Source organism: Sinocyclocheilus grahami, unplaced genomic scaffold (assembly GCF_001515645.1).
Source record: "Sinocyclocheilus grahami isolate Dianchi unplaced genomic scaffold, SAMN03320097.WGS_v1.1 scaffold491.1, whole genome shotgun sequence".
Classification (NCBI taxonomy): Eukaryota; Metazoa; Chordata; class Actinopteri; order Cypriniformes; family Cyprinidae; genus Sinocyclocheilus; species Sinocyclocheilus grahami.
In genome coordinates this window covers 84,543-105,635 of record NW_015505670.1, presented here as the reverse complement: position 1 = coordinate 105,635, position 21,093 = coordinate 84,543, and the positions used below count along the sequence as shown (strand labels likewise).

The 21,093-nt window shown below is 38.3% G+C and overlaps 3 protein-coding genes across 5 annotated transcripts in view; 1 reads left to right on the top strand and 2 right to left on the bottom strand.

The window, feature by feature from the left end:
* Positions 1-423: 423 nt before the first annotated feature.
* Positions 424-2,028, bottom strand: LOC107554113 (insulin). The gene is made up of 2 exons (XM_016236512.1): positions 1,722-2,028; positions 424-737 (listed from the first exon to the last, which is right to left on the bottom strand). Exons 1-2 carry the CDS (start codon positions 1,897-1,899, stop codon positions 571-573), a joined length of 345 nt encoding a protein of 114 aa, XP_016091998.1. The 5' UTR covers positions 1,900-2,028; the 3' UTR covers positions 424-570.
* Positions 2,029-3,494: 1,466 nt separating this feature from the next.
* Positions 3,495-10,871, top strand: LOC107554103 (synembryn-A). Of its 3 annotated transcripts, XM_016236494.1 has the most exons (16): positions 3,495-3,628; positions 3,749-3,839; positions 3,915-3,995; positions 4,149-4,195; positions 4,448-4,467; positions 5,042-5,134; positions 5,461-6,050; positions 6,160-6,295; positions 6,854-7,042; positions 7,469-7,563; positions 7,649-7,799; positions 8,275-8,370; positions 8,839-8,983; positions 9,510-9,780; positions 9,944-10,116; positions 10,409-10,871. In XM_016236494.1, the coding sequence occupies exons 2-15, from the start codon at positions 3,823-3,825 to the stop codon at positions 10,077-10,079; spliced, it is 2,067 nt and encodes a 688-aa protein (XP_016091980.1). In that variant the 5' UTR covers positions 3,495-3,628; positions 3,749-3,822; the 3' UTR covers positions 10,080-10,116; positions 10,409-10,871. The 3 variants fall into 3 exon arrangements, with proteins under 3 accessions (XP_016091980.1, XP_016091979.1, XP_016091981.1); XM_016236493.1 differs by having other exon boundaries at positions 9,944-10,448; XM_016236495.1 differs by lacking the exon at positions 3,915-3,995 and having other exon boundaries at positions 3,496-3,628; positions 4,149-4,196; positions 4,450-4,467; positions 9,944-10,448.
* Positions 10,872-10,924: 53 nt separating this feature from the next.
* Positions 10,925-21,093, bottom strand: part of LOC107554076 (proline-rich protein 12-like) — a 24,121-nt gene continuing 13,952 nt past the window's right edge. Inside the window, exons 9-18 of the mRNA XM_016236461.1 lie at positions 20,933-21,093; positions 17,573-17,689; positions 17,320-17,453; positions 16,414-16,656; positions 15,998-16,281; positions 15,153-15,272; positions 14,138-14,235; positions 13,883-14,014; positions 12,120-12,215; positions 10,925-12,028 (exon numbers count right to left, since the gene is read on the bottom strand). Coding sequence (XP_016091947.1) covers positions 11,891-12,028; positions 12,120-12,215; positions 13,883-14,014; positions 14,138-14,235; positions 15,153-15,272; positions 15,998-16,281; positions 16,414-16,656; positions 17,320-17,453; positions 17,573-17,689; positions 20,933-21,093 — 1,523 coding nt within the window. The 3' untranslated portion in view covers positions 10,925-11,890. The remainder of the gene's footprint in view (positions 12,029-12,119; positions 12,216-13,882; positions 14,015-14,137; positions 14,236-15,152; positions 15,273-15,997; positions 16,282-16,413; positions 16,657-17,319; positions 17,454-17,572; positions 17,690-20,932) is intronic.

The window sequence follows — 21,093 nt, the reverse complement described above, 5'->3', positions numbered from 1 at the left end:
ATAACTCGTTTTTTTCTGTTGGCACATTCGTGATGGTTAATTTTTAATAAAACTGCAGTATTGTTTGGAAAGGTAAAAAAGTTTACACAAAAACAATTGAAACATTTTTTTTTGTATTGTAGGCCTATTTTTATACTGTTTAATTTTTTATGAATTGTGTTGTATTGAATGTAGGCCTATGCACTTTTGTCAGTTCAAGCATTCCCTGGGAGTCAAACCCATCTCCTTGGTGTTGCTAGTGACATGCTTTTACTGTTTGAGTTACAGGAATATAATAATAATTATAAAGGCCTACAATAAACATTCTAACATCCTAGCCTTTGTTTTGTGCAACACTAACAAAAACAGTCCGTTTTATATATATATATATATATATATATATATATATATATATGCAAACATTTTAATCATAAACATGCCCAATGCGTAATATTTAAAGTGATCCTTCATTCACAGCTGTAGCTACATAATTAGGTCAATGGTATCATCCAAATAGGCCTACCATATCCCAAACCTGCAGTACTTAAATAATGCAAGTCATTATCAGGCGACGTGTATTCAGCAGATTCTCTATGTGTTACAGTAATTCTCCAGGTCATAATAGTCACAGTAGAAATGACAGCACTGCTCTACAATGCCTCTCTTTGCAACACTGCTTCTGGCGGTGCCCATCTCTGCACTCTGAGCAGCCACTCCAGTCTGCAGCAGGAAGGGGGCGCTGTTCCTCATCTTTACACCTGTTGAAAGACGAGCAGTGTTACAAAGGATTCAAAAGTAGTCTATACAGGCGTAGCATGCATACTTGTATAAAATTAATTTTTCCATTTTCTACACAACGCATACAAACAGAAAGACCTTAATGAACGTCTAATAGGCTACTCTGTTACTCTCTTCAATAGATGGGGAGACCAGGGATGGTTGGCTACAGGGACTTAATTGGATACTGCCACAAAAATGTTACACCTGAAAGTCTGCCCTTTTGATGTTAAAAGATCTTTTTTATATAAGAGTAGTCTAATGGCTTGATAACATATCTTAAATTTATCCTATTAAATTTCAGACTTAAAAGGCTTAGTTCACCCACAAATGAACATTATGTCATAATTTACTCACCCTCTTCCAAGCCTGTATGACTTTCTATCTTCTATTGAACATAAAATAAGATATTTTGAGAAATGTGTAATTCTTTTTTCCCTCTAAACAATAGAAGTAATTGTGCAGGCGGGCACCAAAATTGTCTAGATGCCAACATTTTTCTATATAATTTTCTTTTGCGTTCAAAAGAATAAAGAAAGTCATATTGGTTTGGTACAACAGTATGATTACATAATTTTAATGACAGTTTTTAGCTATCCCTTTAATATGTTTACTTGCACTGTTTTATAGAAAAAATGCAATAAATAAATATGGTATAAATATAAATATGGAAACAAATACATTACTGAACAAAATCGGTTTTTAGTTCGTTTTTATAATTTATTTTTCTTCGCTCTTAAATTATAGCCTCTTAAACTCTACCAGACAGACAGACACACACACACACACACAATGTGATATTGAATTTGTCTTTTTCTAACCAATAACTTTAATTTGCATCGATTGGGTTATCTTAATGCTTGTTACGCAAAATAATTTCAACAAAAAATATGGATAGTAGGCTAGGACTTATTGTAATGTTGACTGAATCTATCGCACAGAAATACATGCGTAACAGCACTCACGGAAACTGTGCTCTCTGATACGCCTGCCAGGCTGGTAGAAGAGACCCTTGTCACCACAGACAAGCAGCAGCGCTTCCACGAGCTGAGTCCCGCACAGCCTTCGATTCCCGAACGCACCACTATGGGTCACCAGAGAGCCGGCACACAGCGACAACAGGAGCAATACAGATCTGTGCATTCTCCTTACGAGGAAACTTTACAGATCATGAAACAAAAAAATAGCAACTCTTTCCTGTCTGGTCAGGTTGATTGTGCCCTGTCAAGAGTGAAAGTGTCATTCCAGCCCTCTAGTACTGTGGTTATTCTCTCTCTCTGTCTGTCTGTCTGTCATGTCTCTCTCTTCTAATGGACTCTGCGTTTTATGAGGGTCCATCAGTGAGCTGAACAACTAGCCTCAATTAATCACCTTCACTCAGTACAAATAATTACCCCTATCAGCTCACCCCAGTCATCCCAGCCTTTCTGTTCCTGGCCCCCACTTTGTTTAATTACCCCTATTAAGCTTTATATAAACCTGTGCTGCTTTCATCTCTCTCTTTCTCTCTCCAACCTTCTGTCTTTTTCTCACTGTTGTCTGAATCCCAGCATAGCAGCTCAAGTTATTTTTTTGTTTGTTTTTTGGTTCCTATTGTCTGTCCCTATTGGCTTTCTCACTAATTAGCACTCCTGTTCTGAGGATAACTCACAGTGAGTAGAATTATTTTTAGATTATTAAAGGGGTCATAATTGATGCGATTTAAATTTTTCCTTTATCTTTGGAGTGTTACAAACTCTTGGTGCGTAAAGAAGATCTGTAAAGTTGCAAAGACTAAAGTCTCAAATCCAAAGATATTCTTTATAAAAGTTAAGAGTCAACCACGTCTACCTAAAACGACTCGTTCCAACACGCCCCCACATGTCTACGTCACGATGTGGGAAGATTTGCATAACGCCACACAAATGTTCACACAAAGAAAGAAGGCGTAACTTTTATTCTCGCTGTAGTATTGTTGCCGCCGCCGCCATGTCGTGAAGGTGCTGTGTGTTTCATTGTGAAAGCGAAACTACTTCGTTTGGCCTTCCAAAAGAGGATGATATCCGCTTTGTCATGCCTAGAGCTGATCCGTGCTGGTCGCTGAGGGAATACATCAACTTTGCGCTGTGGCTCACCGGATCGGCTTTCACCGTGGACGAAGCAGAGTCCAGCCCGGGGTCATCACATGTGGTTGCCGCAAGCCCACCGGACGCTCCTTCGTCGAATCCGCCGGCCGCACTGTTCTCACGCCCCTGCCGCCGCTCACTCAAGCCGGCCTCCGCTCACTCTAGCCCGCCGTGTGTGACGCTGTGTGTTTCGTTGTGAAAGTGAAGCTACTTTGTTTGGCCTTCCAAAAGGCATCACAGTATGGTAGGGTGGGGGCGTAACATGTCCGTCACACGCTTGAGATATTCGGCCAATCACAACGCACTGGATAGCTGGCCAATCACAGCACACCTCGCTTTTCAGACCGATGAGCTTTGTAAAAATCGACGCGTTTCAGAAAGGCGGGCATAGAGGAGAAACAATAATGTTCAGTATGTGGAAAATAATGTGTTTTTTTAACCTTAAACCGCATAAACACATTTCATTACACCAAATACACAAAATAATGTTCTTTTTAGCAACATCATATGACCCCTTTAAGAAAGAAAGAAAATACAACACAAGCAAACCTGTGCCCATAGACATAGTCATAGAGTTTTATGAGTGTTGTGAATGAGTGAGAGAGGATGGGTGGGATTAGTTTAGGAAAATTTAAAGCTAAATCTGAGGCCTGTCAGATTACAAAGAGGAACATATGAAGACAGACACATAGACACACTTAAAACGTGTCGTTTGGAAGGAAACTCATCACACATTTTTGAAATCTGTACTTTTATAACCACAGAGGGTAAGTGCAAGTCTATGAATGTGTCTCTAACATTATATAAGGTTAAATCAGTATTTTTTCAGAAATACTCTGAATGAAAATGAACACATTTTATATTTTGGTTGATTATTAATTATTAAGAATGCCTGTGGACGTGGAGAAGATTATTCAGTTTATTAAACAAGGCGACCAGGACACTGTTCAAATACATCTGGATGATTACAACACTGAGGTAAATACGATTTCAAGCAAAATACTGAATATTAATTAAATATAATAAGATTAATACTGCGCATCACTATGCCAGGCAGAAAAAAAACTGTGTTAGAATCTTCTACTACTTCTACAACACTCAGATATTAGCAGTTTCCATGACAACAGAACTGGGGTAAACCTGAAGGGTGTTTCTCATTACTTATCCAGTCATTCTACAATTTCTGCAGTGTGGTGAAGTTTTAATGTGTCTAGCATTTGCAGAGCCTTCAAATTCTGCTGTCTCTCTTATATTTCACCTTTTAAATTCTCCCTTTGTTATTCACAGTACTCACAATGTTTCTTTTTTGATGTGGAAGAAAAAGAGAGAAAAAAGGTACATTCTAAAGTCTATGCTAAAGTTTGTGTGTTTATCTGTCTGCCCTCAATCCGAGGGCACACGTGGCTTGGATTAACACAGCTAATAATGTAAATCTCACTCATCCACCTTCACTTATCTTTATCCCTCACTTCACTCTCATCTCATTCATTCAGTGTATATAATAGTCACAAGCATGTTTTTAATCATGTTTTTCTTTCTCTTTTTGCTATATACTCATCACTCTCCTACATGTGTGAACTGAGAACAGCAAAGAGAGCTGGAAGAGGTAAATCTTTCACATGACCTACAGAAAAAGAGCAGGTTTGCTGTAGATAATAAAAAGGGAGTGAGACATCTGTGGGAAAGAAAAACGAGAGAGGTGGGTAATCTGAAACTAATATACTCGCCGTCTGTTTCACCCTGGGGCACCTGTACTGTACATACCGACACCCAGAGTGTCTGTGTCAGATGTATTTTTTTGTTACTAAGCACCAATTATTGTGCCGTGTGTCAAAAAGATAATTGACTGGTTCTCATAAATTCACAAAAAGCCATTTAGACGGTTACTCTGTTCATGATACCTGTGCTCACAAAATAAAGTTTTTATAAATTAAAGCCTTTATAATATCTGCTCGGTGTTCAGGGATTGAACATTGAAAGCCTTTATTAGTCTTCAGTGAATTTCAGTGTTCTGTATATAAAGAAGCAGGCCACTGTTTAAATCTGAATCTTGAGTTTGAAGGGCAGACACTGACTTTATTCTTTTCCATGTCACCGCTCGTTATTGCTAAAAGCTTTTTTTCTGCTTGTTTACCTCACTTTCTCTTGTCTCTTGTAAATGTTTGTTCTTCTTCACTCAGTTTCGCAGGAATAAAGTGAGAGAGTATGTTCCAGACTCTGACTCAGATTTTGACTCTGATGAGAATGAGGATCAAGAACTTGTTCTGCGGAGGGTGAGTTTTTTTTCACAACTTATTTAATAAAATATGGCCAAAAGCACAACCCAGCACCACATCCATATATTTGAGAATTTTCTTCCTTCCTTTCTTCCTTCCTTCCTATTTATTGTTCCAACCTGGCCCACAATAGTTAATCTATCTATCCATCCATCCAGCCAGCCATCCATTCAGAATTTCAGATCCTTACATTCAAATTGTAACTCAAATTAGAAGGGTTGTCCACATACGTTTGGTTATGTTGTATTTCATTATATATTCCCATCAAATACAATGCAAAATAATTCAGACTTTTCCATCGTTTTCATTTCTGTCTCTTCCAGAGGCTTGCTGCAACTCTGATCTGGTTCATTCGTATGCGGCTGCAGCCAGGCGTTTTGAGAGTGTGTCTGCGCACTCTGAGAATTATCTCACGTGATCGAAAGGCCTTGGCTCCTCTGATCACAGACTATGCCATTCTAACTCTTGCTCGACTTGGGGGCATCTCCGCCCTGCCAACCTTGCCTGAAGAAGAGGAGGCTGAGTGGGGCTCCTCCCAAAGTGACATCACTCCTGAGAATGAGACATTGACACATCTGGATAATAATGGCAGCAATGCACAACATCCAACATGTTACAGGGAGGGAGATGATTCAGTCTGTGTCTTTGCGGCCTGTGCTGAATCTTTGGTCAGTGAAGGTGTGCAGATCAACCCTGTGAACGTGACATCTAACTATAATGTTGGGAGAGAAACAAATGAGAGGAAAGATGGGGTCTGTGGACTGTTGACAAGAGGAAAGAGAGATGCTAGAGGAGAGAACGATGAAGAGGAGGAGCATGACGATGGAGAGGTCTGGAGGAAAGAGGCGATGAAGGCCCTGTGCAATGTCATCTACAACAGCCTGAAAGCACAAGAGAGAGCCTGTATCCTGAGGTGTGACTCAAATTGTGAAGCATTTGACAAATATGCTCTCAATATTTCAATATTATTATAGAAAACTCATTCTATGTTTTATTCTCTTGTGCTTTGTTTTCTTCACCAGGTTGCTCCATGGCCTGTCAGAAAGACTTAAAGATGGCATACGTTCCTCATCACCTCCAAGTGGTCAATTTTATGAACTGCGGCTTCTCTTTCTGTTGACCGCTTTACGACCTGAGCTTAGAATAGAACTCTGCCAGGTAACACTCATTGATACAAATGTAGAATATGGTATTATTATGATATTATTAGTGATACATACACTGTAAACATTTTTTTTCCCCAAAGTTTATTGGATTATTGGAGTACACATTTTTTTTCCAGGCCAATGACCACTTGTGGACAGAAAGATGGAGCAGGGACTCCCTATGAAATGTTTTTATAAAATTAAGGGCTGCATTTCAAAACGTGAATAGTACCATACCATTAACGTATTTGCATATTTTTGGGTAAAATGATCATGATGGATGTACAGTGCCATTTTACAATTTTACTAAACAGGGGGACAATTAAACATTTAGCTGAACTTCAGCTTTTTAACTTAAATTCTGAATTTTACTTATATTTTTGTTTAACGCATATTTTATTTTTAAAAAATCATTTGAAATAAAACAACAGTTAGTGGACCCCCTGCAGAATCACTGTAGACCACCTAGTGGTCAAAGACAACATAAAACAAATTGTTACGAGAACACAAAACTGCCTCTTTCATATCTGTGGGCATTTCAGAGAATCATTGTGTGTCCTCTTCCTGTCAGGAGCGCGGTGTGTCCATGCTGACTGCTGCTCTGGAACAGTGTTTAGAAGTGTGCTGGGGAGAAACGCATGAGGTGCTGACTGACCTCACAGCACCTCCTGTGTCTAAGGAGGTGACTCAGCGTGCCCTTGAGATTCTCAAGACCCTGTTCAACATTACCTACAGTGTGCACAGACAGGAAGTAGATGAGGTTAATGCTGTTTTTTTGTTGTTTTTTGTTTTGCTCCTAATAACTACATCTGGGTCCTTCCATCATGAACTCTATATTTTACTTGATCATTCACACAATGGCCAGCAAAAATACAGGATTATTAACAATAACAATTTTATCAACAAACCAACAAATAGCACAAAAATGTACATATCATCAAATCCATTGCTAATTCTCACAATGTGGCCTTGACACAAGGGGAACAAAATTAGAAAGTGGATTTAACTAAAACAAGAGGACAAAATAATAAAACAGTCGTGGGAAAGAATTCTTAATATGACACCACAATCTTTTTTCCCCACAAATCGTGTGGGGCTGATGTTAAGAACAAAAAATAAATAAAAAAATAATCACACCTATCCACTTCATTGTAATATTGTTTTGGTTTTCTTTCTTCTGCCACAGGAGGCTGTAGATTTGTATCGTCACCTTGCTGCGGTCCTGCGTCACTGTCTACTCGTGCCCTGTGAGGGAGAGGATAGAAAAGAGGAACTACAAGGGTAAGAGTGAGAATCAAACCACTGTAAATCTTGAGAGGTCTCATCCTATTGATCTCTATAACTCTCCTGTGGTGAATATCCACAGACACACAGTGAACGTGCTCTCAGCGCTCCCACTGCAGTGCCTAGATGTTCTGCTATCCGTTCGCCTATCTGAAGGTTCGAAGGAGTCCGGCGGAGTCAACATGGACTGCGTTCACACTCTGCTGCTCTTCATGGAGAAGAGACTGGACAGAGTGAGAAAGAGCGCTCTGAACTGTCTAGTGTCCCTGTAGCTCAAGAACATGGCACTTGTAAGGCCAAAGTTAAGGATTTGATTTCCAGGGTCCTCATAGACTGGGGTTCAGTTTCCATAACATACATGTTAAAGGGATAGTTCACCCCAAAATAAAAATTATTTCATCATTTACTCAACCTCCTGTCGTTCAAAATCTTTTCTTCCTTGGAACATATAAGACGATATTTTGAGAAATGTCCATACATCAATGTTAACCAAAATTGTTGGGTTACTAACATTCTTCAAAATATCCTCTTTTGTGTTCCACAGAAGAAAAAATGTCAACAGATTTTGAACAACAATGATGCCAGAATTTAAATTTTTAACGGTCCAGAGGTTTATCTTCTTAAATGTGGAGATATAGGCCAAAATATTTAGCATTTGTAAAATGTATTTCATTATAAATGTTACGTCTTCAAATGTGAATTATACAGGGCTATAAGCTGAAGGAAAAGTTGGCTCCAGTGTTAAACCTGTTGACTGAGAGCAGCAAAGCACACAGGGAAACTAGACACTATCTCAGACAGCAGGTACGATACTCATCTCAAAATACTTTTTAAAAAACATTTTCACCAATGTAGTGTGCTTTAAGGCTGTTCAAACCAAGAACAATAGCTATTAAGACAACTATAGCAATAATTATATTATGGTTCACACCAACTTATTATAATAGCGTGCTGCATTTATGTTGTCTGTTTGGCTATCAATGTTTTTATAGTTTATCAGCTGGAAAATTCATTCTGAAAGTGATTTCAACTATATTGTTTCTCTGTGCCGTTATCATTATAGCTGTGGTATGGACTTCCCTATTCTCATAGAATTAGAACGATTACTAAAAATGTATAGTTATGGTTATCATAATAGTTATTGTTCTTGGTGTGAGCCTATTAAGTGTTACTTTTGGAGCACTCTATAAATATAAAACATTAAGTTTGACACATACTTGTTATTCTCGTGGCTGTGTACCAGGAGCTTGATCCTGTGCTATTTTTGAGCAGATCCTGCCTCCACTGAGAGACGTTGAGATGAGGCCTGAACAGGGGAACACATTGAGGGGCAAACTAGTGCGACTAATGACCCATGTCGACACTGATATCAAACACTGTGCAGCTGAGCTTCTCTTTGTGCTCTGTAAAGAAAATGGTACATAGATGCATCTACTGAACCATGTAAAGTGCACTGACAATTATTATTTATATATACCGTGAAACTGAATGAATATCATATTCATGTATCATGGTATGAGCATGTTATAATTGAACATGTAAGTGCTGGAGGGATGTAATACTTTTGTAGGCCAACCCAGAAGTTAACGAACTATACCACGGTTGCATGACTTTAATGTCACCACCACTATAAGCTTCCGACAACTCTCTCAATCTTTATTTAAAAGCAATTGTCCTTAAAGTGTGAATTACAATAGTTAAAATGTGAAAATATCTTGAGCTTGTCTTAAAACACAACACTTATTTCAGGCATTTAACCAAAGACCCATTCAAAAAACCCATTGCCTTTAGGACAATGGAACCAGAAATGCTAAAATTCTAATTCATTTCCAGATTTTGGTCTACAAAAATGTCATCCTGCAGCACTCTATTCATAATACACCTTTCTCTGACATTTAAGATAGTGTTGTTGGTATGGTATTCGTGAACTCTTTCTCTCCCAGTGAGCAGGTTTGTGAAGTACACTGGTTACGGTAATGCAGCGGGGCTGCTGGCGGCACGGGGTCTATTGAACAGCCGTGGCCCCTCTCCTCAACCGCAGTACTCCAGTGACTCTGACTCAGACACGGAGGAGTACAGACAGGCCAAGGACAGGATTAACCCTGTGACGGGACGGGTGGAGGTGGAACAGCCTGATCCTATGGAAGGAATGACTGAAGAAGAGAAAGAGGCAGAGGCGCTCAGACTCATAAATATGTTCAACAAGCTCTCACGGTATGTGTGTGTCAGAGAGATTCCACCATAAATGTGGTGAAATCATCACTGATTTCCTTTTCAAAACATTTGTGTAGTGGATAGGTAATCACCATATATATAATATATATATATATATATGCATTTTTTTACTCATTCGTATACTTCTACCACACCCGCTCAGAGGCAAAGTCATTCAGCCAATGGGAGTGACAACGGATGGCAAACTAGCGCCGCTTTGTGGCCAGACGAGGCACAGCGCTGTGGAGGAGGAGGACGAAGAAGAGGAGGAAGAAGATAGTGAAACCGAGCAGGAATGATGTCAACATGATCATGATGATGATTAATGACAGACAGGTGCGAGATATTTTATACCAATGGCTGATATAGCGCTGAAACAATATTAATATCTAAAAATCCTATAACTTACAATAATAAGGAAATAAGTTATCGTTTCATTTAATCAGTTGTTGTAAATATGGGATGTAAAAGGAAATAATATTGAGACACGAAACAGAATAAGCCAAGCTCTGTATGATGTGTGAGGAAAAGAATATGGGATGCAAATAATAATAATAATTTATGATGGACACAAAATAGCGGAAAATGTCGTTTCTTTGTAATTTCTTTGTGTGAATCACGATATCAGCCAGAACCCGTAAAATAGGAAGCTACTAAGAAGCAGAAGAGGAAAGAAAGAGACAACGAGAGACAGCCATCACACCGAAGACAGACAAACGCTCCTGGAAAATGCTGCTGGTGTTGCCATGGTTTTGTTACCATGGTAACAACAGGAAATGCAGTTCTACGGATTCCTTTTTTTCTCTCGCGCTCTAGCAGGAGTGGAATGTTTACCTTGAAGAGAGCTGCCGAGGTTGGATCACCTGACGCTCCATATGCTGGCATCCTGCACCGAGAACGCTCAATTAAAACGACGTCGTTATTCAAATCCTCAGAGAAATGTTTTCATTTACAGATTGATTAGTACACTTTGAACCTAATTACAACATTTAGCGCAGGTTATTTGACGGTTCTGCTTGATTTCTAATGTATTTCCTTTCACGATATCGTTCCTACCCGTACAAAATACCAGCATGTATGTCTAGAACAAATAAAGTAAAAAATCCAAGTCAGTCTCGTGTGAAAATGCATCATTTTCATAAACTCATTTTCTTTTCTTTTATTTGCGTTTGTCAAATACAGGAGGATTCATGTACAGATGAGGGACAGAGAGAGACTGAAGCAACTGTACAATATTTACAGAGGAGAGAAATAAGCAAACCTCCAAAATAATAATAACAATAATAATTATCATAGTAAACAACCAACAGATAAAAAAAACCAAACAGTAAACACAGACATTTTGCACACTTTAAAACTATTACATCCCTCTGCACCGTCATGTTTCCTTTGAGAAAACGAACAAATACAACTCTATTTCCGCATTTTCTTTTAAAGAACAAACAGAAAGTTTTTTTTTTTTTTAAATACATTTTTCCTTTTGCTCGATTTTTTTTTTTGACAAAAAAGGAACCACACACTGCTCCTTGTCCTTCAGCTTAGGGGACAGGAAAAATAGGGGGTTACGGGTGGCCCATTTCATGTACACCCTCATAAAACATGAGCATTATTATTCAAAATAATAACAGCAAACTGCCCCAGCTTTGGGAGGTAACCATGTATAAATGTCCATGTATAAATAATACAAATCATAATTGTTCATAATACATATTTATATATAAGAGTGTGCATGGAACATAGCATTAAAAGCTCACCTGCCAAAACACTGCTGACCAGTGAGGTTTTCAACCCTGTTCCCTTTGGCACTATCTTTATTCGTCTCTGTGCAGACAATTGTCTTTACACAATCTCGCTCGCTCTTTTTTTTTTTTTTTTTTTCATACCGTCTCCCTGTGGCTCCCGTCACAGGGAGCTGACACATAATGAAAGAGAGAGGAATGAAAGCTTTACAAAAACATTTTTATGTTAAAATGCAACAACTTAAAACTTACACATTCTGCAAAGGAAAATCTAATTTTCCTGCAACTTGGAGGTGCACTGGTTTTGTTTGAGAGAGAAGAGTTTCTCCTTTCTCCAAATAGGATGTGCTTGGAACGTCGACAGCTGAATCTTAAGCCTTGGTGCTGAGCGTCAGCAGTTCAATGAAGGAATTGAACAGAGTCTCTAGCCAGCCCTGGTTGGCCATGCACTGCTGAACCACCTCCTCCTGACCCGGATCCTCCTCCGCTGCCTGTTCTATGCTGTCCGTCTGAGGAGGGAGAAAGAGAGGAGAGGGTTTTTACGGGCACATACATGGATACAGTGTTGCATTTCTCAAATAAGTTCATAATTCCTCATACCTCCTTTTTACAGTGCAAAAAGGTGTGATATTTGTAGTGATGGAGAGAGTGATAGAGACTGTATATTCGACAAGTCTCTGTCGACAGCTTCAGGTCCTGGCAAGCAGAGAGAGATGGGGTTACAAGTAAAGAAAGAGAGCTCAGATTTCAGCTCAGATGTATTATTGAAATTTTTAAGCTCAAATCTAAGACTTTTTAAGACCTTTTTTTAAGACCTGCACAAATACAATTAATACCATATAATACCAATGTCTATGGTAACATATTAAACTGTAAAATGATTGTAAAAAGCATGATTTACAGTTCGGACACAGGTTTTCACAAAAAAAAATAAATAAAATAAATTTCACATTTCAGCCTTTAAACCATTTTTAAGAAAACGTATGAGTCAAAATGATCAATTATTATATTAATTTAAACAATTATTATCAATCATTATATTAAATATAATGCATTATCTTGTCGATCCACCAGTTCACATTTACAACTCTGCATGTTTGTAACTTAAAAACATGGGTTGATTTTCACATCGGTCTGAACGAAAACAGCAGACTGGATTGTTGAAAATGCACATGCATTCTCTGCCAGCAGGAGGCGCTTTCGGAATGGCAGAAATACAGCGGTTTCCCCGGTAATGGCAGTAAACAAAGCAGTGCAGCACATGACTTTGAAACTTGCAGCTCTCATGTTTAATCAACAAAATCTTTGTTTAAAATAATCAAAAGCCTTTTGAAGTTTAATCGCCACATTCAGCCATATCCCAATTCTCGTCTTTCCGTCCTCAAATTTAAGACCCCCTGAAATCATAATTAAGACTTTCTTGTATCATTTAAGACATTTTATGACTTTAAATTTGATACAACTAAATTTGAGACTTTTTAAGGACCCGCGGAAAGCCTGATTTGAAATACAATGACCCCAAAAAGCTTTTGGACACTTCACCAAAGAACCTTTATGACTTACTTTCATCTGTGTAGAAAAAAAATAAGATATAATGCAGTGTTTTTACCATGAAAGTCAAACTGACTTTTATTTTATGGACAAAAATAGTTAAAACATTCCTCAAAATATCTTCTCCTTGTTCTTCATTGCGTTATCTTCATTGCATTATATAACAAAACATCAAATCAGTTGGCATCTGCAACCATTTTTGCAATGTTTAAACAAATGGTCCAGAGATCACAGTTCATCACATTATTTATGTTTATTCAACTAACATTTAACTTAAACAATTAACTTTTTACCTTATAAAGTGAGCTTGTAATGTCTATCTTTAAAATTAAAACAGTGTGGTTTAATATTTCATTATATAGTGCAATAGGGGTGGTAAATCGAACAATTCGTCATGATACAATCTGAAATCGATTCTCTTAGCCAGCAATACATTATTTGCCGATACCTCAAAAAACGCTATGATATGATTACAATTTGATTAGATTTAGAAGCCTGCGATTGATATAGCAATATATATAATTTTTTTACACAACCAGTTACATTTTTATTACCTTAAAAACGCAACCATAATTTAACAGTCAGACAAGTCATCTAATGTATCTTATTAATTTATAAAAACATCTAGAGATTTTTTTATGCATTGCATCAATGTATCTTATAGTTACTCATTTGATTCGATGATCAATCCGATTATAACCCTATAATTCAACAACATTTATATTTATTTTTAGGTATGGCTGAAGTGCCCAAATACTTCTTATTGGACGGCTTAATTATGTAAGTGAGAAACAATTGTGTATACAACATGCCTGCTGTTTGGGAAGGGTCCTTTTGACTCTGTTGAGGGTTTTGCGGTTGTAACTCTCACCACCCAGGTGCACTTTAACCGCTCCAGAGTCTAGGGGGTCTGCTGTCATTTGAGGGAACATGTGCAGAGCCTCCTACAGAATGGGAAAGGAGGGAGAGTGAGAGACTGCTAGACATGTTCTTTAGAAAACACAAATCAACAAGTCTTGAGTACTCAAGAGGAACAGCATTTGAGTATCACTGAAAGCCAGTGTCACCTGATGCTGGACACTCATGTTGACCCTTCTCAACAGCCTTCGTTTCTGTTCGTTGAGGATACTGTCAATCTTTCTCATGGGTGGGAGATAAAGCTCATCTGAGGACAAAAGGGGAGGAGCCAGTGATAATGCATTGGTACCGAGTTGTTAAATTGAAAAATACCATTACTTTAGATTCACATTTCCGTTCAAAGGTTTGGGGGTGGTAGGATTTTTATATATATTTGTAATATTTTTGAAAGAAGTCTCTTCTGCACATGAAGTCTGCATTATTATCAACACTGAAAACACTTGTGTTACTTAATATTTTGTGGAAAATTATACTTTTTTTTCTTTTTAGAATTCTTTAATGAATGTAAAGTAAGTTAAAAAAACTAAATTTATTTGAAATCATAACTGTCTTTACTGTCACTTTTGATAGTAATATTTTTGAAAGAAGTCTCTTCTGCACATGAAGTCTGCATTATTATCAACACTGAAAACACTTGTGTTACTTAATATTTTTGTGGAAAATTATACTTTTTTTTCTTTTTAGAATTCTTTAATGAATGTAAAGTAAGTTTAAAAAACTAAATTTATTTGAAATCATAACTGTCTTTACTGTCACTTTTGATCAATTTATATCAATATTTAACTAGCAAAAGAATTAGCAAATTGCCAGTTTAAAACAGTGTTTTAAATTGTTTTAAATATTTTTGCACATTTATCTATCAGCACAGGTTTATTTATTGCTACAATATGTTAGTTTTTCAGATATATTTGTGTTTAGGCATGGAAAGATGACATCAGTGGCCTATAAACTTAATTTACTGAATCTAAAACAGCCTGCATTAGTCACTGTAACTTTCCACTCCTCTTTTCTAAGCATCGTTTGCTTGTCATTATTCTTCCAGTCTCACCTCATTGTCCTCTCTCTCAACCTCCTTTGCTTTATTAAACATCCTTCTCTCCCTTAATCACCCCACCCAATCCTCCACACATGCACTTTATATTTCACCTAATGATGTGCACTCACCGTTGGTGTCCTCAAGAGCTTGGATCATGTCTGGGTCCAGAGCAGTGCTGACCAGCATCTCTACATAACTGCGGAACATCTCTCTCATGGCCCGACTGTTTATTCCACTGCGTGTGGATACTGAGGATAGAACAGATGCAAAACACATGAAAAAAACAGAAGGCACACACCAAAAAGTACACACATACACACACACTCTCTCTCTCTTTAACAACTTAGTTTTGGCTCCACAAAACAGGAAATGCAAAATTAACTAAATTCAGTGTCCATCATGGCATACAGTGTGCTAGTTTACAGACAGATTGTGTGTATATACAGTATATATATATAATATATGTATATTATGTAATACATTTTCAAATATGACAGTTTTGTCACAATGTAGTCTGTGGTATTTCAAATAAATGCAGTGGTTTACACTTTATACTTATCAAAGAATCCTGAAAAAAAATTTAGCAGTTTCCACAAAAAATCAAGAAATGTTTCTTGAGCACCAAAATTCTTTCTGAAGGATCATGTAACACTGATGACTGGAGTAATGACTGCTGAAATTCAGCTTTGCCATCACAGAAATAAATTACATTTTAAAAACATAATACAATAGAAAACAGGTTTTAAAAATGCAATGATATTTCACAATATTACTGTTTTTACTGTATTTGAATAAAAGCATAAGAGACTTCTTTCAAAAACATTTTAAAATCTTACTACCCCACACTTTTGAACGGCAAGGTATAGTGCAGTTACACTGATTGAAGCTGCTGATAGCTTTGAGTATTTCTGCAAAACTACACTCAAATGGACACACATGGTATACTGCACACAAATAGCCAACCCATACACACCTTCATCCTCACTAGGCGGATCAGGGGAGGAGTCTGAATCAGAGGAAGAGGGCATTTCTTTCAGCCACTTCTTCCTCTTTTTAGGTGGAGGTTCTGCCTTTACTTTCACAGGCCTGCTCCTCGTCCTGTCAACCCTCTTCTCCTCTTTGACCCTCCCGCGCTCCACAACTGCTGTTCTCCTCTCCAGCTTCTCTTGAGTTTGTCGCTCTTGGAGCTTCTTTTCCTTCTCTCGCTCTTTCTCCCTCTCCTTCTCTCGTTGTTTTTCCCTTTCCTTCTCTTTCTCCCTCTCTCTCTCCTTCTCCTTTTGTTTTTCCTTTTCCCTTTCTCTCTCTCGTTGTTTTTCTCTTTCCTTCTCTCTTTCCCTTTCTTTTTGTTTCTCTTTTTCCCTTTCTTTTTGTTTCTCCTTCTCTTTTTGCTTTTCAAGTTCTCTCTCCCTTAACTTTTCTTTCTCCTTTTCTCTCCTAGATTTCTCGATCTGTTCCCTCTCTCGTTCTCGCTCCCTTTCCTTTTCTCTTTCTCTCTCTTTCTCCTTTTCTTTTTCCCTTTGTTCCCGTTGCTCTTTCTCCCGTTGTCTCTCTCTCTCCTTCTCTCTATCCTCTCTTTCCATGCGAGGTGGAGTCAGGCTGCGTACAGGTTGTGGCTTAGGAAGAGACTGGCGTCTGGTAGGAAGAAAAGACATTCATCTTAGCAACGACAATATACTGATTAAATTGACAGTTTGCCTGAAATGAAAATTCTGTCATTATTTACTCAGCCTTGCGTAATTTTAAACCCATATACTGTGTTTTTTTTCTGAGGAATGTCTTTTCCACACAATGACAGTTCATTCATAGTGAAGAATTTCTGTTAAGATTTAAGCCTATGCCACAGGTTTTACGTCAGCAACATCAAATGTCATTAGCTCTCGCATATCTCAAAATCAATTATAATAACGCCAATATTTTATTTGAGAGCTGAAGCATTTGAAAGATTATCAATGAATAAATACTTCAATTGTGTTGCTTTCTCACACAAACCTATTGTATGATTGCAGAGGACTGAATATAGCGTATAAGTCAGATGGACCACATTTATGGTGCCTTTTTAGTGTTTTTTGTTTTCTTGATAGACATAGCACCACTGTGAACTGTTTTATTAAACAAGCTGTCTGCAGATTCTTGAAAAATTCTGTGCTCCACGGAAAAAGCAACAACATTTAGGTTTTGAAAGCATGTGGGTAAGTAAATGATCACATAATTCTTTGATTAACAGTAACTACTCTATTAACTGCAATATAGTACAGGACCACAGTAGCTCCAGAAGTGCATTTAGGGTGAAATTACCTCAGTGTGAGACTGGGCCGATGCCAGGGTTTCCGCGAGCACACTCGGACATAATCCTTTTTATTCACATTCTCCAAGAATTTGACATATAAACGCTGATAACGCATCTTTGCATCTCCAAAGTAGCCCAAATACTGCCAAAGAGTGACAGAGGACAGATAGCGTGAGTTTAAGGAGGTGGTGTAGTATTACTTTTTTTATGCAAGCCATCCAATGCATGCTATCAATGCTTATCAAATACAAAAACACTCACATTACTGGTAGCACAAAACTGTCGCTGTCCATCTTTGATTTCAGGAGCGAACTTCTGCAGCAGAGCTTTCTGGACCCTCCATATTGGAGGAGGCTCTCGTCCTGTCTGCAGTGCCAGCTGAGAAAAGCCATGAGAATTGAGCAAGTTAAGTCGGCATTAAATAAAAACACATTTTTCATAATTCATATTCTATTTTGCAAATGCATATTATAGATCTTATTGTTAATGATTCATCCATGCACGTAAAATTTTTTGACCTTGTAATGTTTAATTCAATTGACATAACTGGACCTTCCTTAGAAGCAACAGACTTCTCACTTCTCACTGTATAGCAGATTTTTCCAATCATTTAGTCTGCTTAAACCCTGCCTTTCCACAATCGACTCTAAGCATTTATTTTTGACTGCAACACCCACTTCTCAATTCAAACAACAAGAGACAGACTATGGATCTCCAAACCTGCTCCTGGAGGGCTACCGTTCTGCAGACTACAGTTCCAATCATTTCAATTTCAAGCTTTTATTGTCATTGCATCGGAATGCAATGAAATTTCAGAGACTACACAGGTGCTACAATATGACATTATCATGTTTCAGCACACCTGTCTGTAATTTTCAAGTTACCCTGAACAGCTTGATTAGCAGGTTCAGGTGTGTTTGATTGAGGTTGGATCTGAACTGCTGGACAGTAGCTCTCTTGTGCCCCTTTTCCGGGTAGCATGAACCAGGTGCTGGTTCAGAGCTAGTGCTATTGCCAGTTCAGAGTTGGTTCGACTAGCAAGCCTTCTAAGAACCGGTTTGCTTTCCATGGGCTAGAGAGCCACCACAGAGCCAGGTCTTACGTCACTGAATACGTGTCATCTTTCCCAGCAACGCTAGCGTGGCAAGGCCAAACACACCATCAACAATGGCGGACATTGCATTGTTATTGATGTTCATGGCATTGTGAACCTACATTGGCATCCAAACATGGCGAATCCAACGTGTTTGTGCAGCTCACCGTAGTTTGTATAGACAGAGATTACAAGTGAGAACTAGATTAAAAAGTTTGTAAACAAAATTTAAATTGGCTTGAAAAAGCCTAGCTAGAAAGTTTGAAAAAGTTTTAAAAGCTTGCAGTCTGAAAGTTTTCAGTTTGAAGTAATTTGAAAGTTAAAATAGTTTTAAAGATTAAAGTTTGAATGTTTTCAAGGCAATACAATCTATAAGAAAAACAGATAGGTATAAAACATATTGCTAGGCTACCTAGGGTGGTTGCTAGACTGTTTCTAGCATGACTAGCATGTTGTTAACATGTTTTTAGCATGATTAGCATTTTACTAGCATGTTGCTAGCATGATTAACATGTTGCTAGCACAATTAACATGTTACTAGCATGTTGCTAGCGTGTTTCCAGCATGATTAGCATGTCACTATCATGTTGCTGGCATTATTAACAAGTAACTAACATGTTGCTAGCATGATTAGCAAGTGACTAGCATTGTGGTTAGCATGTTTCTAGCCTGATTAGCAAGTTACTAGCATGTTGCTAGCATGTTTCTAGCATGATTAGCATGTTACTAGCATGTTGTTTGCCTGTTTCTATGCTAATACACTTAAAACCAGCTAAAACCAGATGATTCAGTAAAAAAAAAAAAAAAACTGTTCAAAACCAGCTAAAACCAGCTTAGGCTGGTTGCCTAGTCTTAGCTGGTTTAGGTTGAAAATATATGGGTTAAGCTTGGTTGGTCTTTTAACAGGTCTCACAGCTTGACCAGCTAAGACCAGCCTGGCCAGCTAAAAAGTTGCCAAAACCACTTTAAAACCAGCCTGGGAGACCAGCCAAAGCAGCCAATCAGCTTAGGCTGGTTTTAGCGGTTTTTTCAGTAGGGAGTTTTTAAGCTTTGCTATGGCAGTAGACAGCTGAAATACACCATATGTCTCATTGTATAAAATTTTTCACACCCTCAATGAAAGTATATGAGATTTTAGGTGGTTTTGATAGTCTGGTTTACGAAAACCGTACGCCGGATCAGGTAGAAAAGATATAGCAACCCGAGTCAGACCAGTCTGAAGGTCTGACCCGAGTTTGGTGGTTGTAGCTTTAAAAGTCTAGGAGATACATTTTAAAATTTGGTCTAAGAAGAAAAAGAAGAAGAAGAAGAAGAAGAAGAAGGTTTAAATAGGATTTCAGTAAGTAGTTTTTTTCAAGCCAACTTAATAATTGAGACCAAAGTGCAAGAAAGAAGTTTCCTCCACAGACCACGGTTGTTTTTGATTAATTGCATCAATCGTGTTTAGCTGCTATTTAAAAAATGGAGGTCAAAAGTTTCTGTTTGTCTTGTTGGTCACGGTCACCCTGCCTCCAGCCTCTGACGCAAGCGGTTCTTACTTCTAGACCAGAAATGTTTTGGTGCTACTTACGAACCACTTTTCCTGGTTCAGAGCTGGTGCTTTGGGTGTCAAAAGACAAAGAACCATAGACTGTATAAAAACATGGACGTAGTGTCCGTGACGTCACCCGTAGGTTTCTAAAGAGTGTTTATGAAGCTCAAAACTGGGCGGAGCCAGCCGTCGCCATCTTGGCAGCGTGTCACCGCGCATCACTCCCGGATAATCGAAAATGGGCAAAAAGGCGGGAGCTGGTTGCTGAAGCCACGCCCACCTAGCTTGATGGCGGTGACAGCAGTGGCAATCCACCTGTCACTCAAGTGGCCACGCCCTTAATTTTGCAGAACTTTAAGGCTTAATATAATTTAAACGGATGAGTTATAAAAAAATTCACCCCCCTCACAGTTGTCATGAAGGGCAAAATTAGCTATATAGACCAAAATCATTTTTTGAACCAGGCTGTAAACATGTTTTTTTCTGCTGTAAAGTTGGGCATTGTAACATGGGGAGTCTATGGGATTGACTCCCTTTTGCAGCCAGCCTCTAGCGGACAGTCAATGAATTACAGTTTAAGTCACTTCCGTGTTGGCTTCACGAGAGAGAGAGCGGGATGTTTCACTCGGATGTATGTCACACTACGGAAGAATTCTTACAATTCTTTCATCATTTACTCTCCCTCATGTTGTACCATGTATGACATTCTTTTTTATGCGTAATGCAAAGGAAGATAATTTAAAGAATGTTGGCAACCAAATGGTTTTAGTTCCCATTGACTTCAATTATAATGTTTGACCATACAATAGAAGTCAAAGGGACTCAAAACTGTTTGGTTATCAGCATTCTTCAAATTATCTTCTTTTATGTTCCACAGAACGACATGAAGGTGAGTAATGATGAAAGAATTATAATTTTTGGGTGAATCCCTGCAAGCATCTAAATATTAACTGTATACATAAAAAACTACAAAAACAAAAAAGCAAGGGATTTTTACCTTAAGAGTACCAATATCTTCAGTGCGCACCACAAATTCATCCCTCTCTCTGAAGATCCCCTCCCCCCCACTCTCACTGTCATCATCCTCACTCTCTCCTGCGATGGCTGCGTTGGACTGTTTCTTAGCCAGGTGCAGTGAAGTGATCTGAGGCGTTGGGG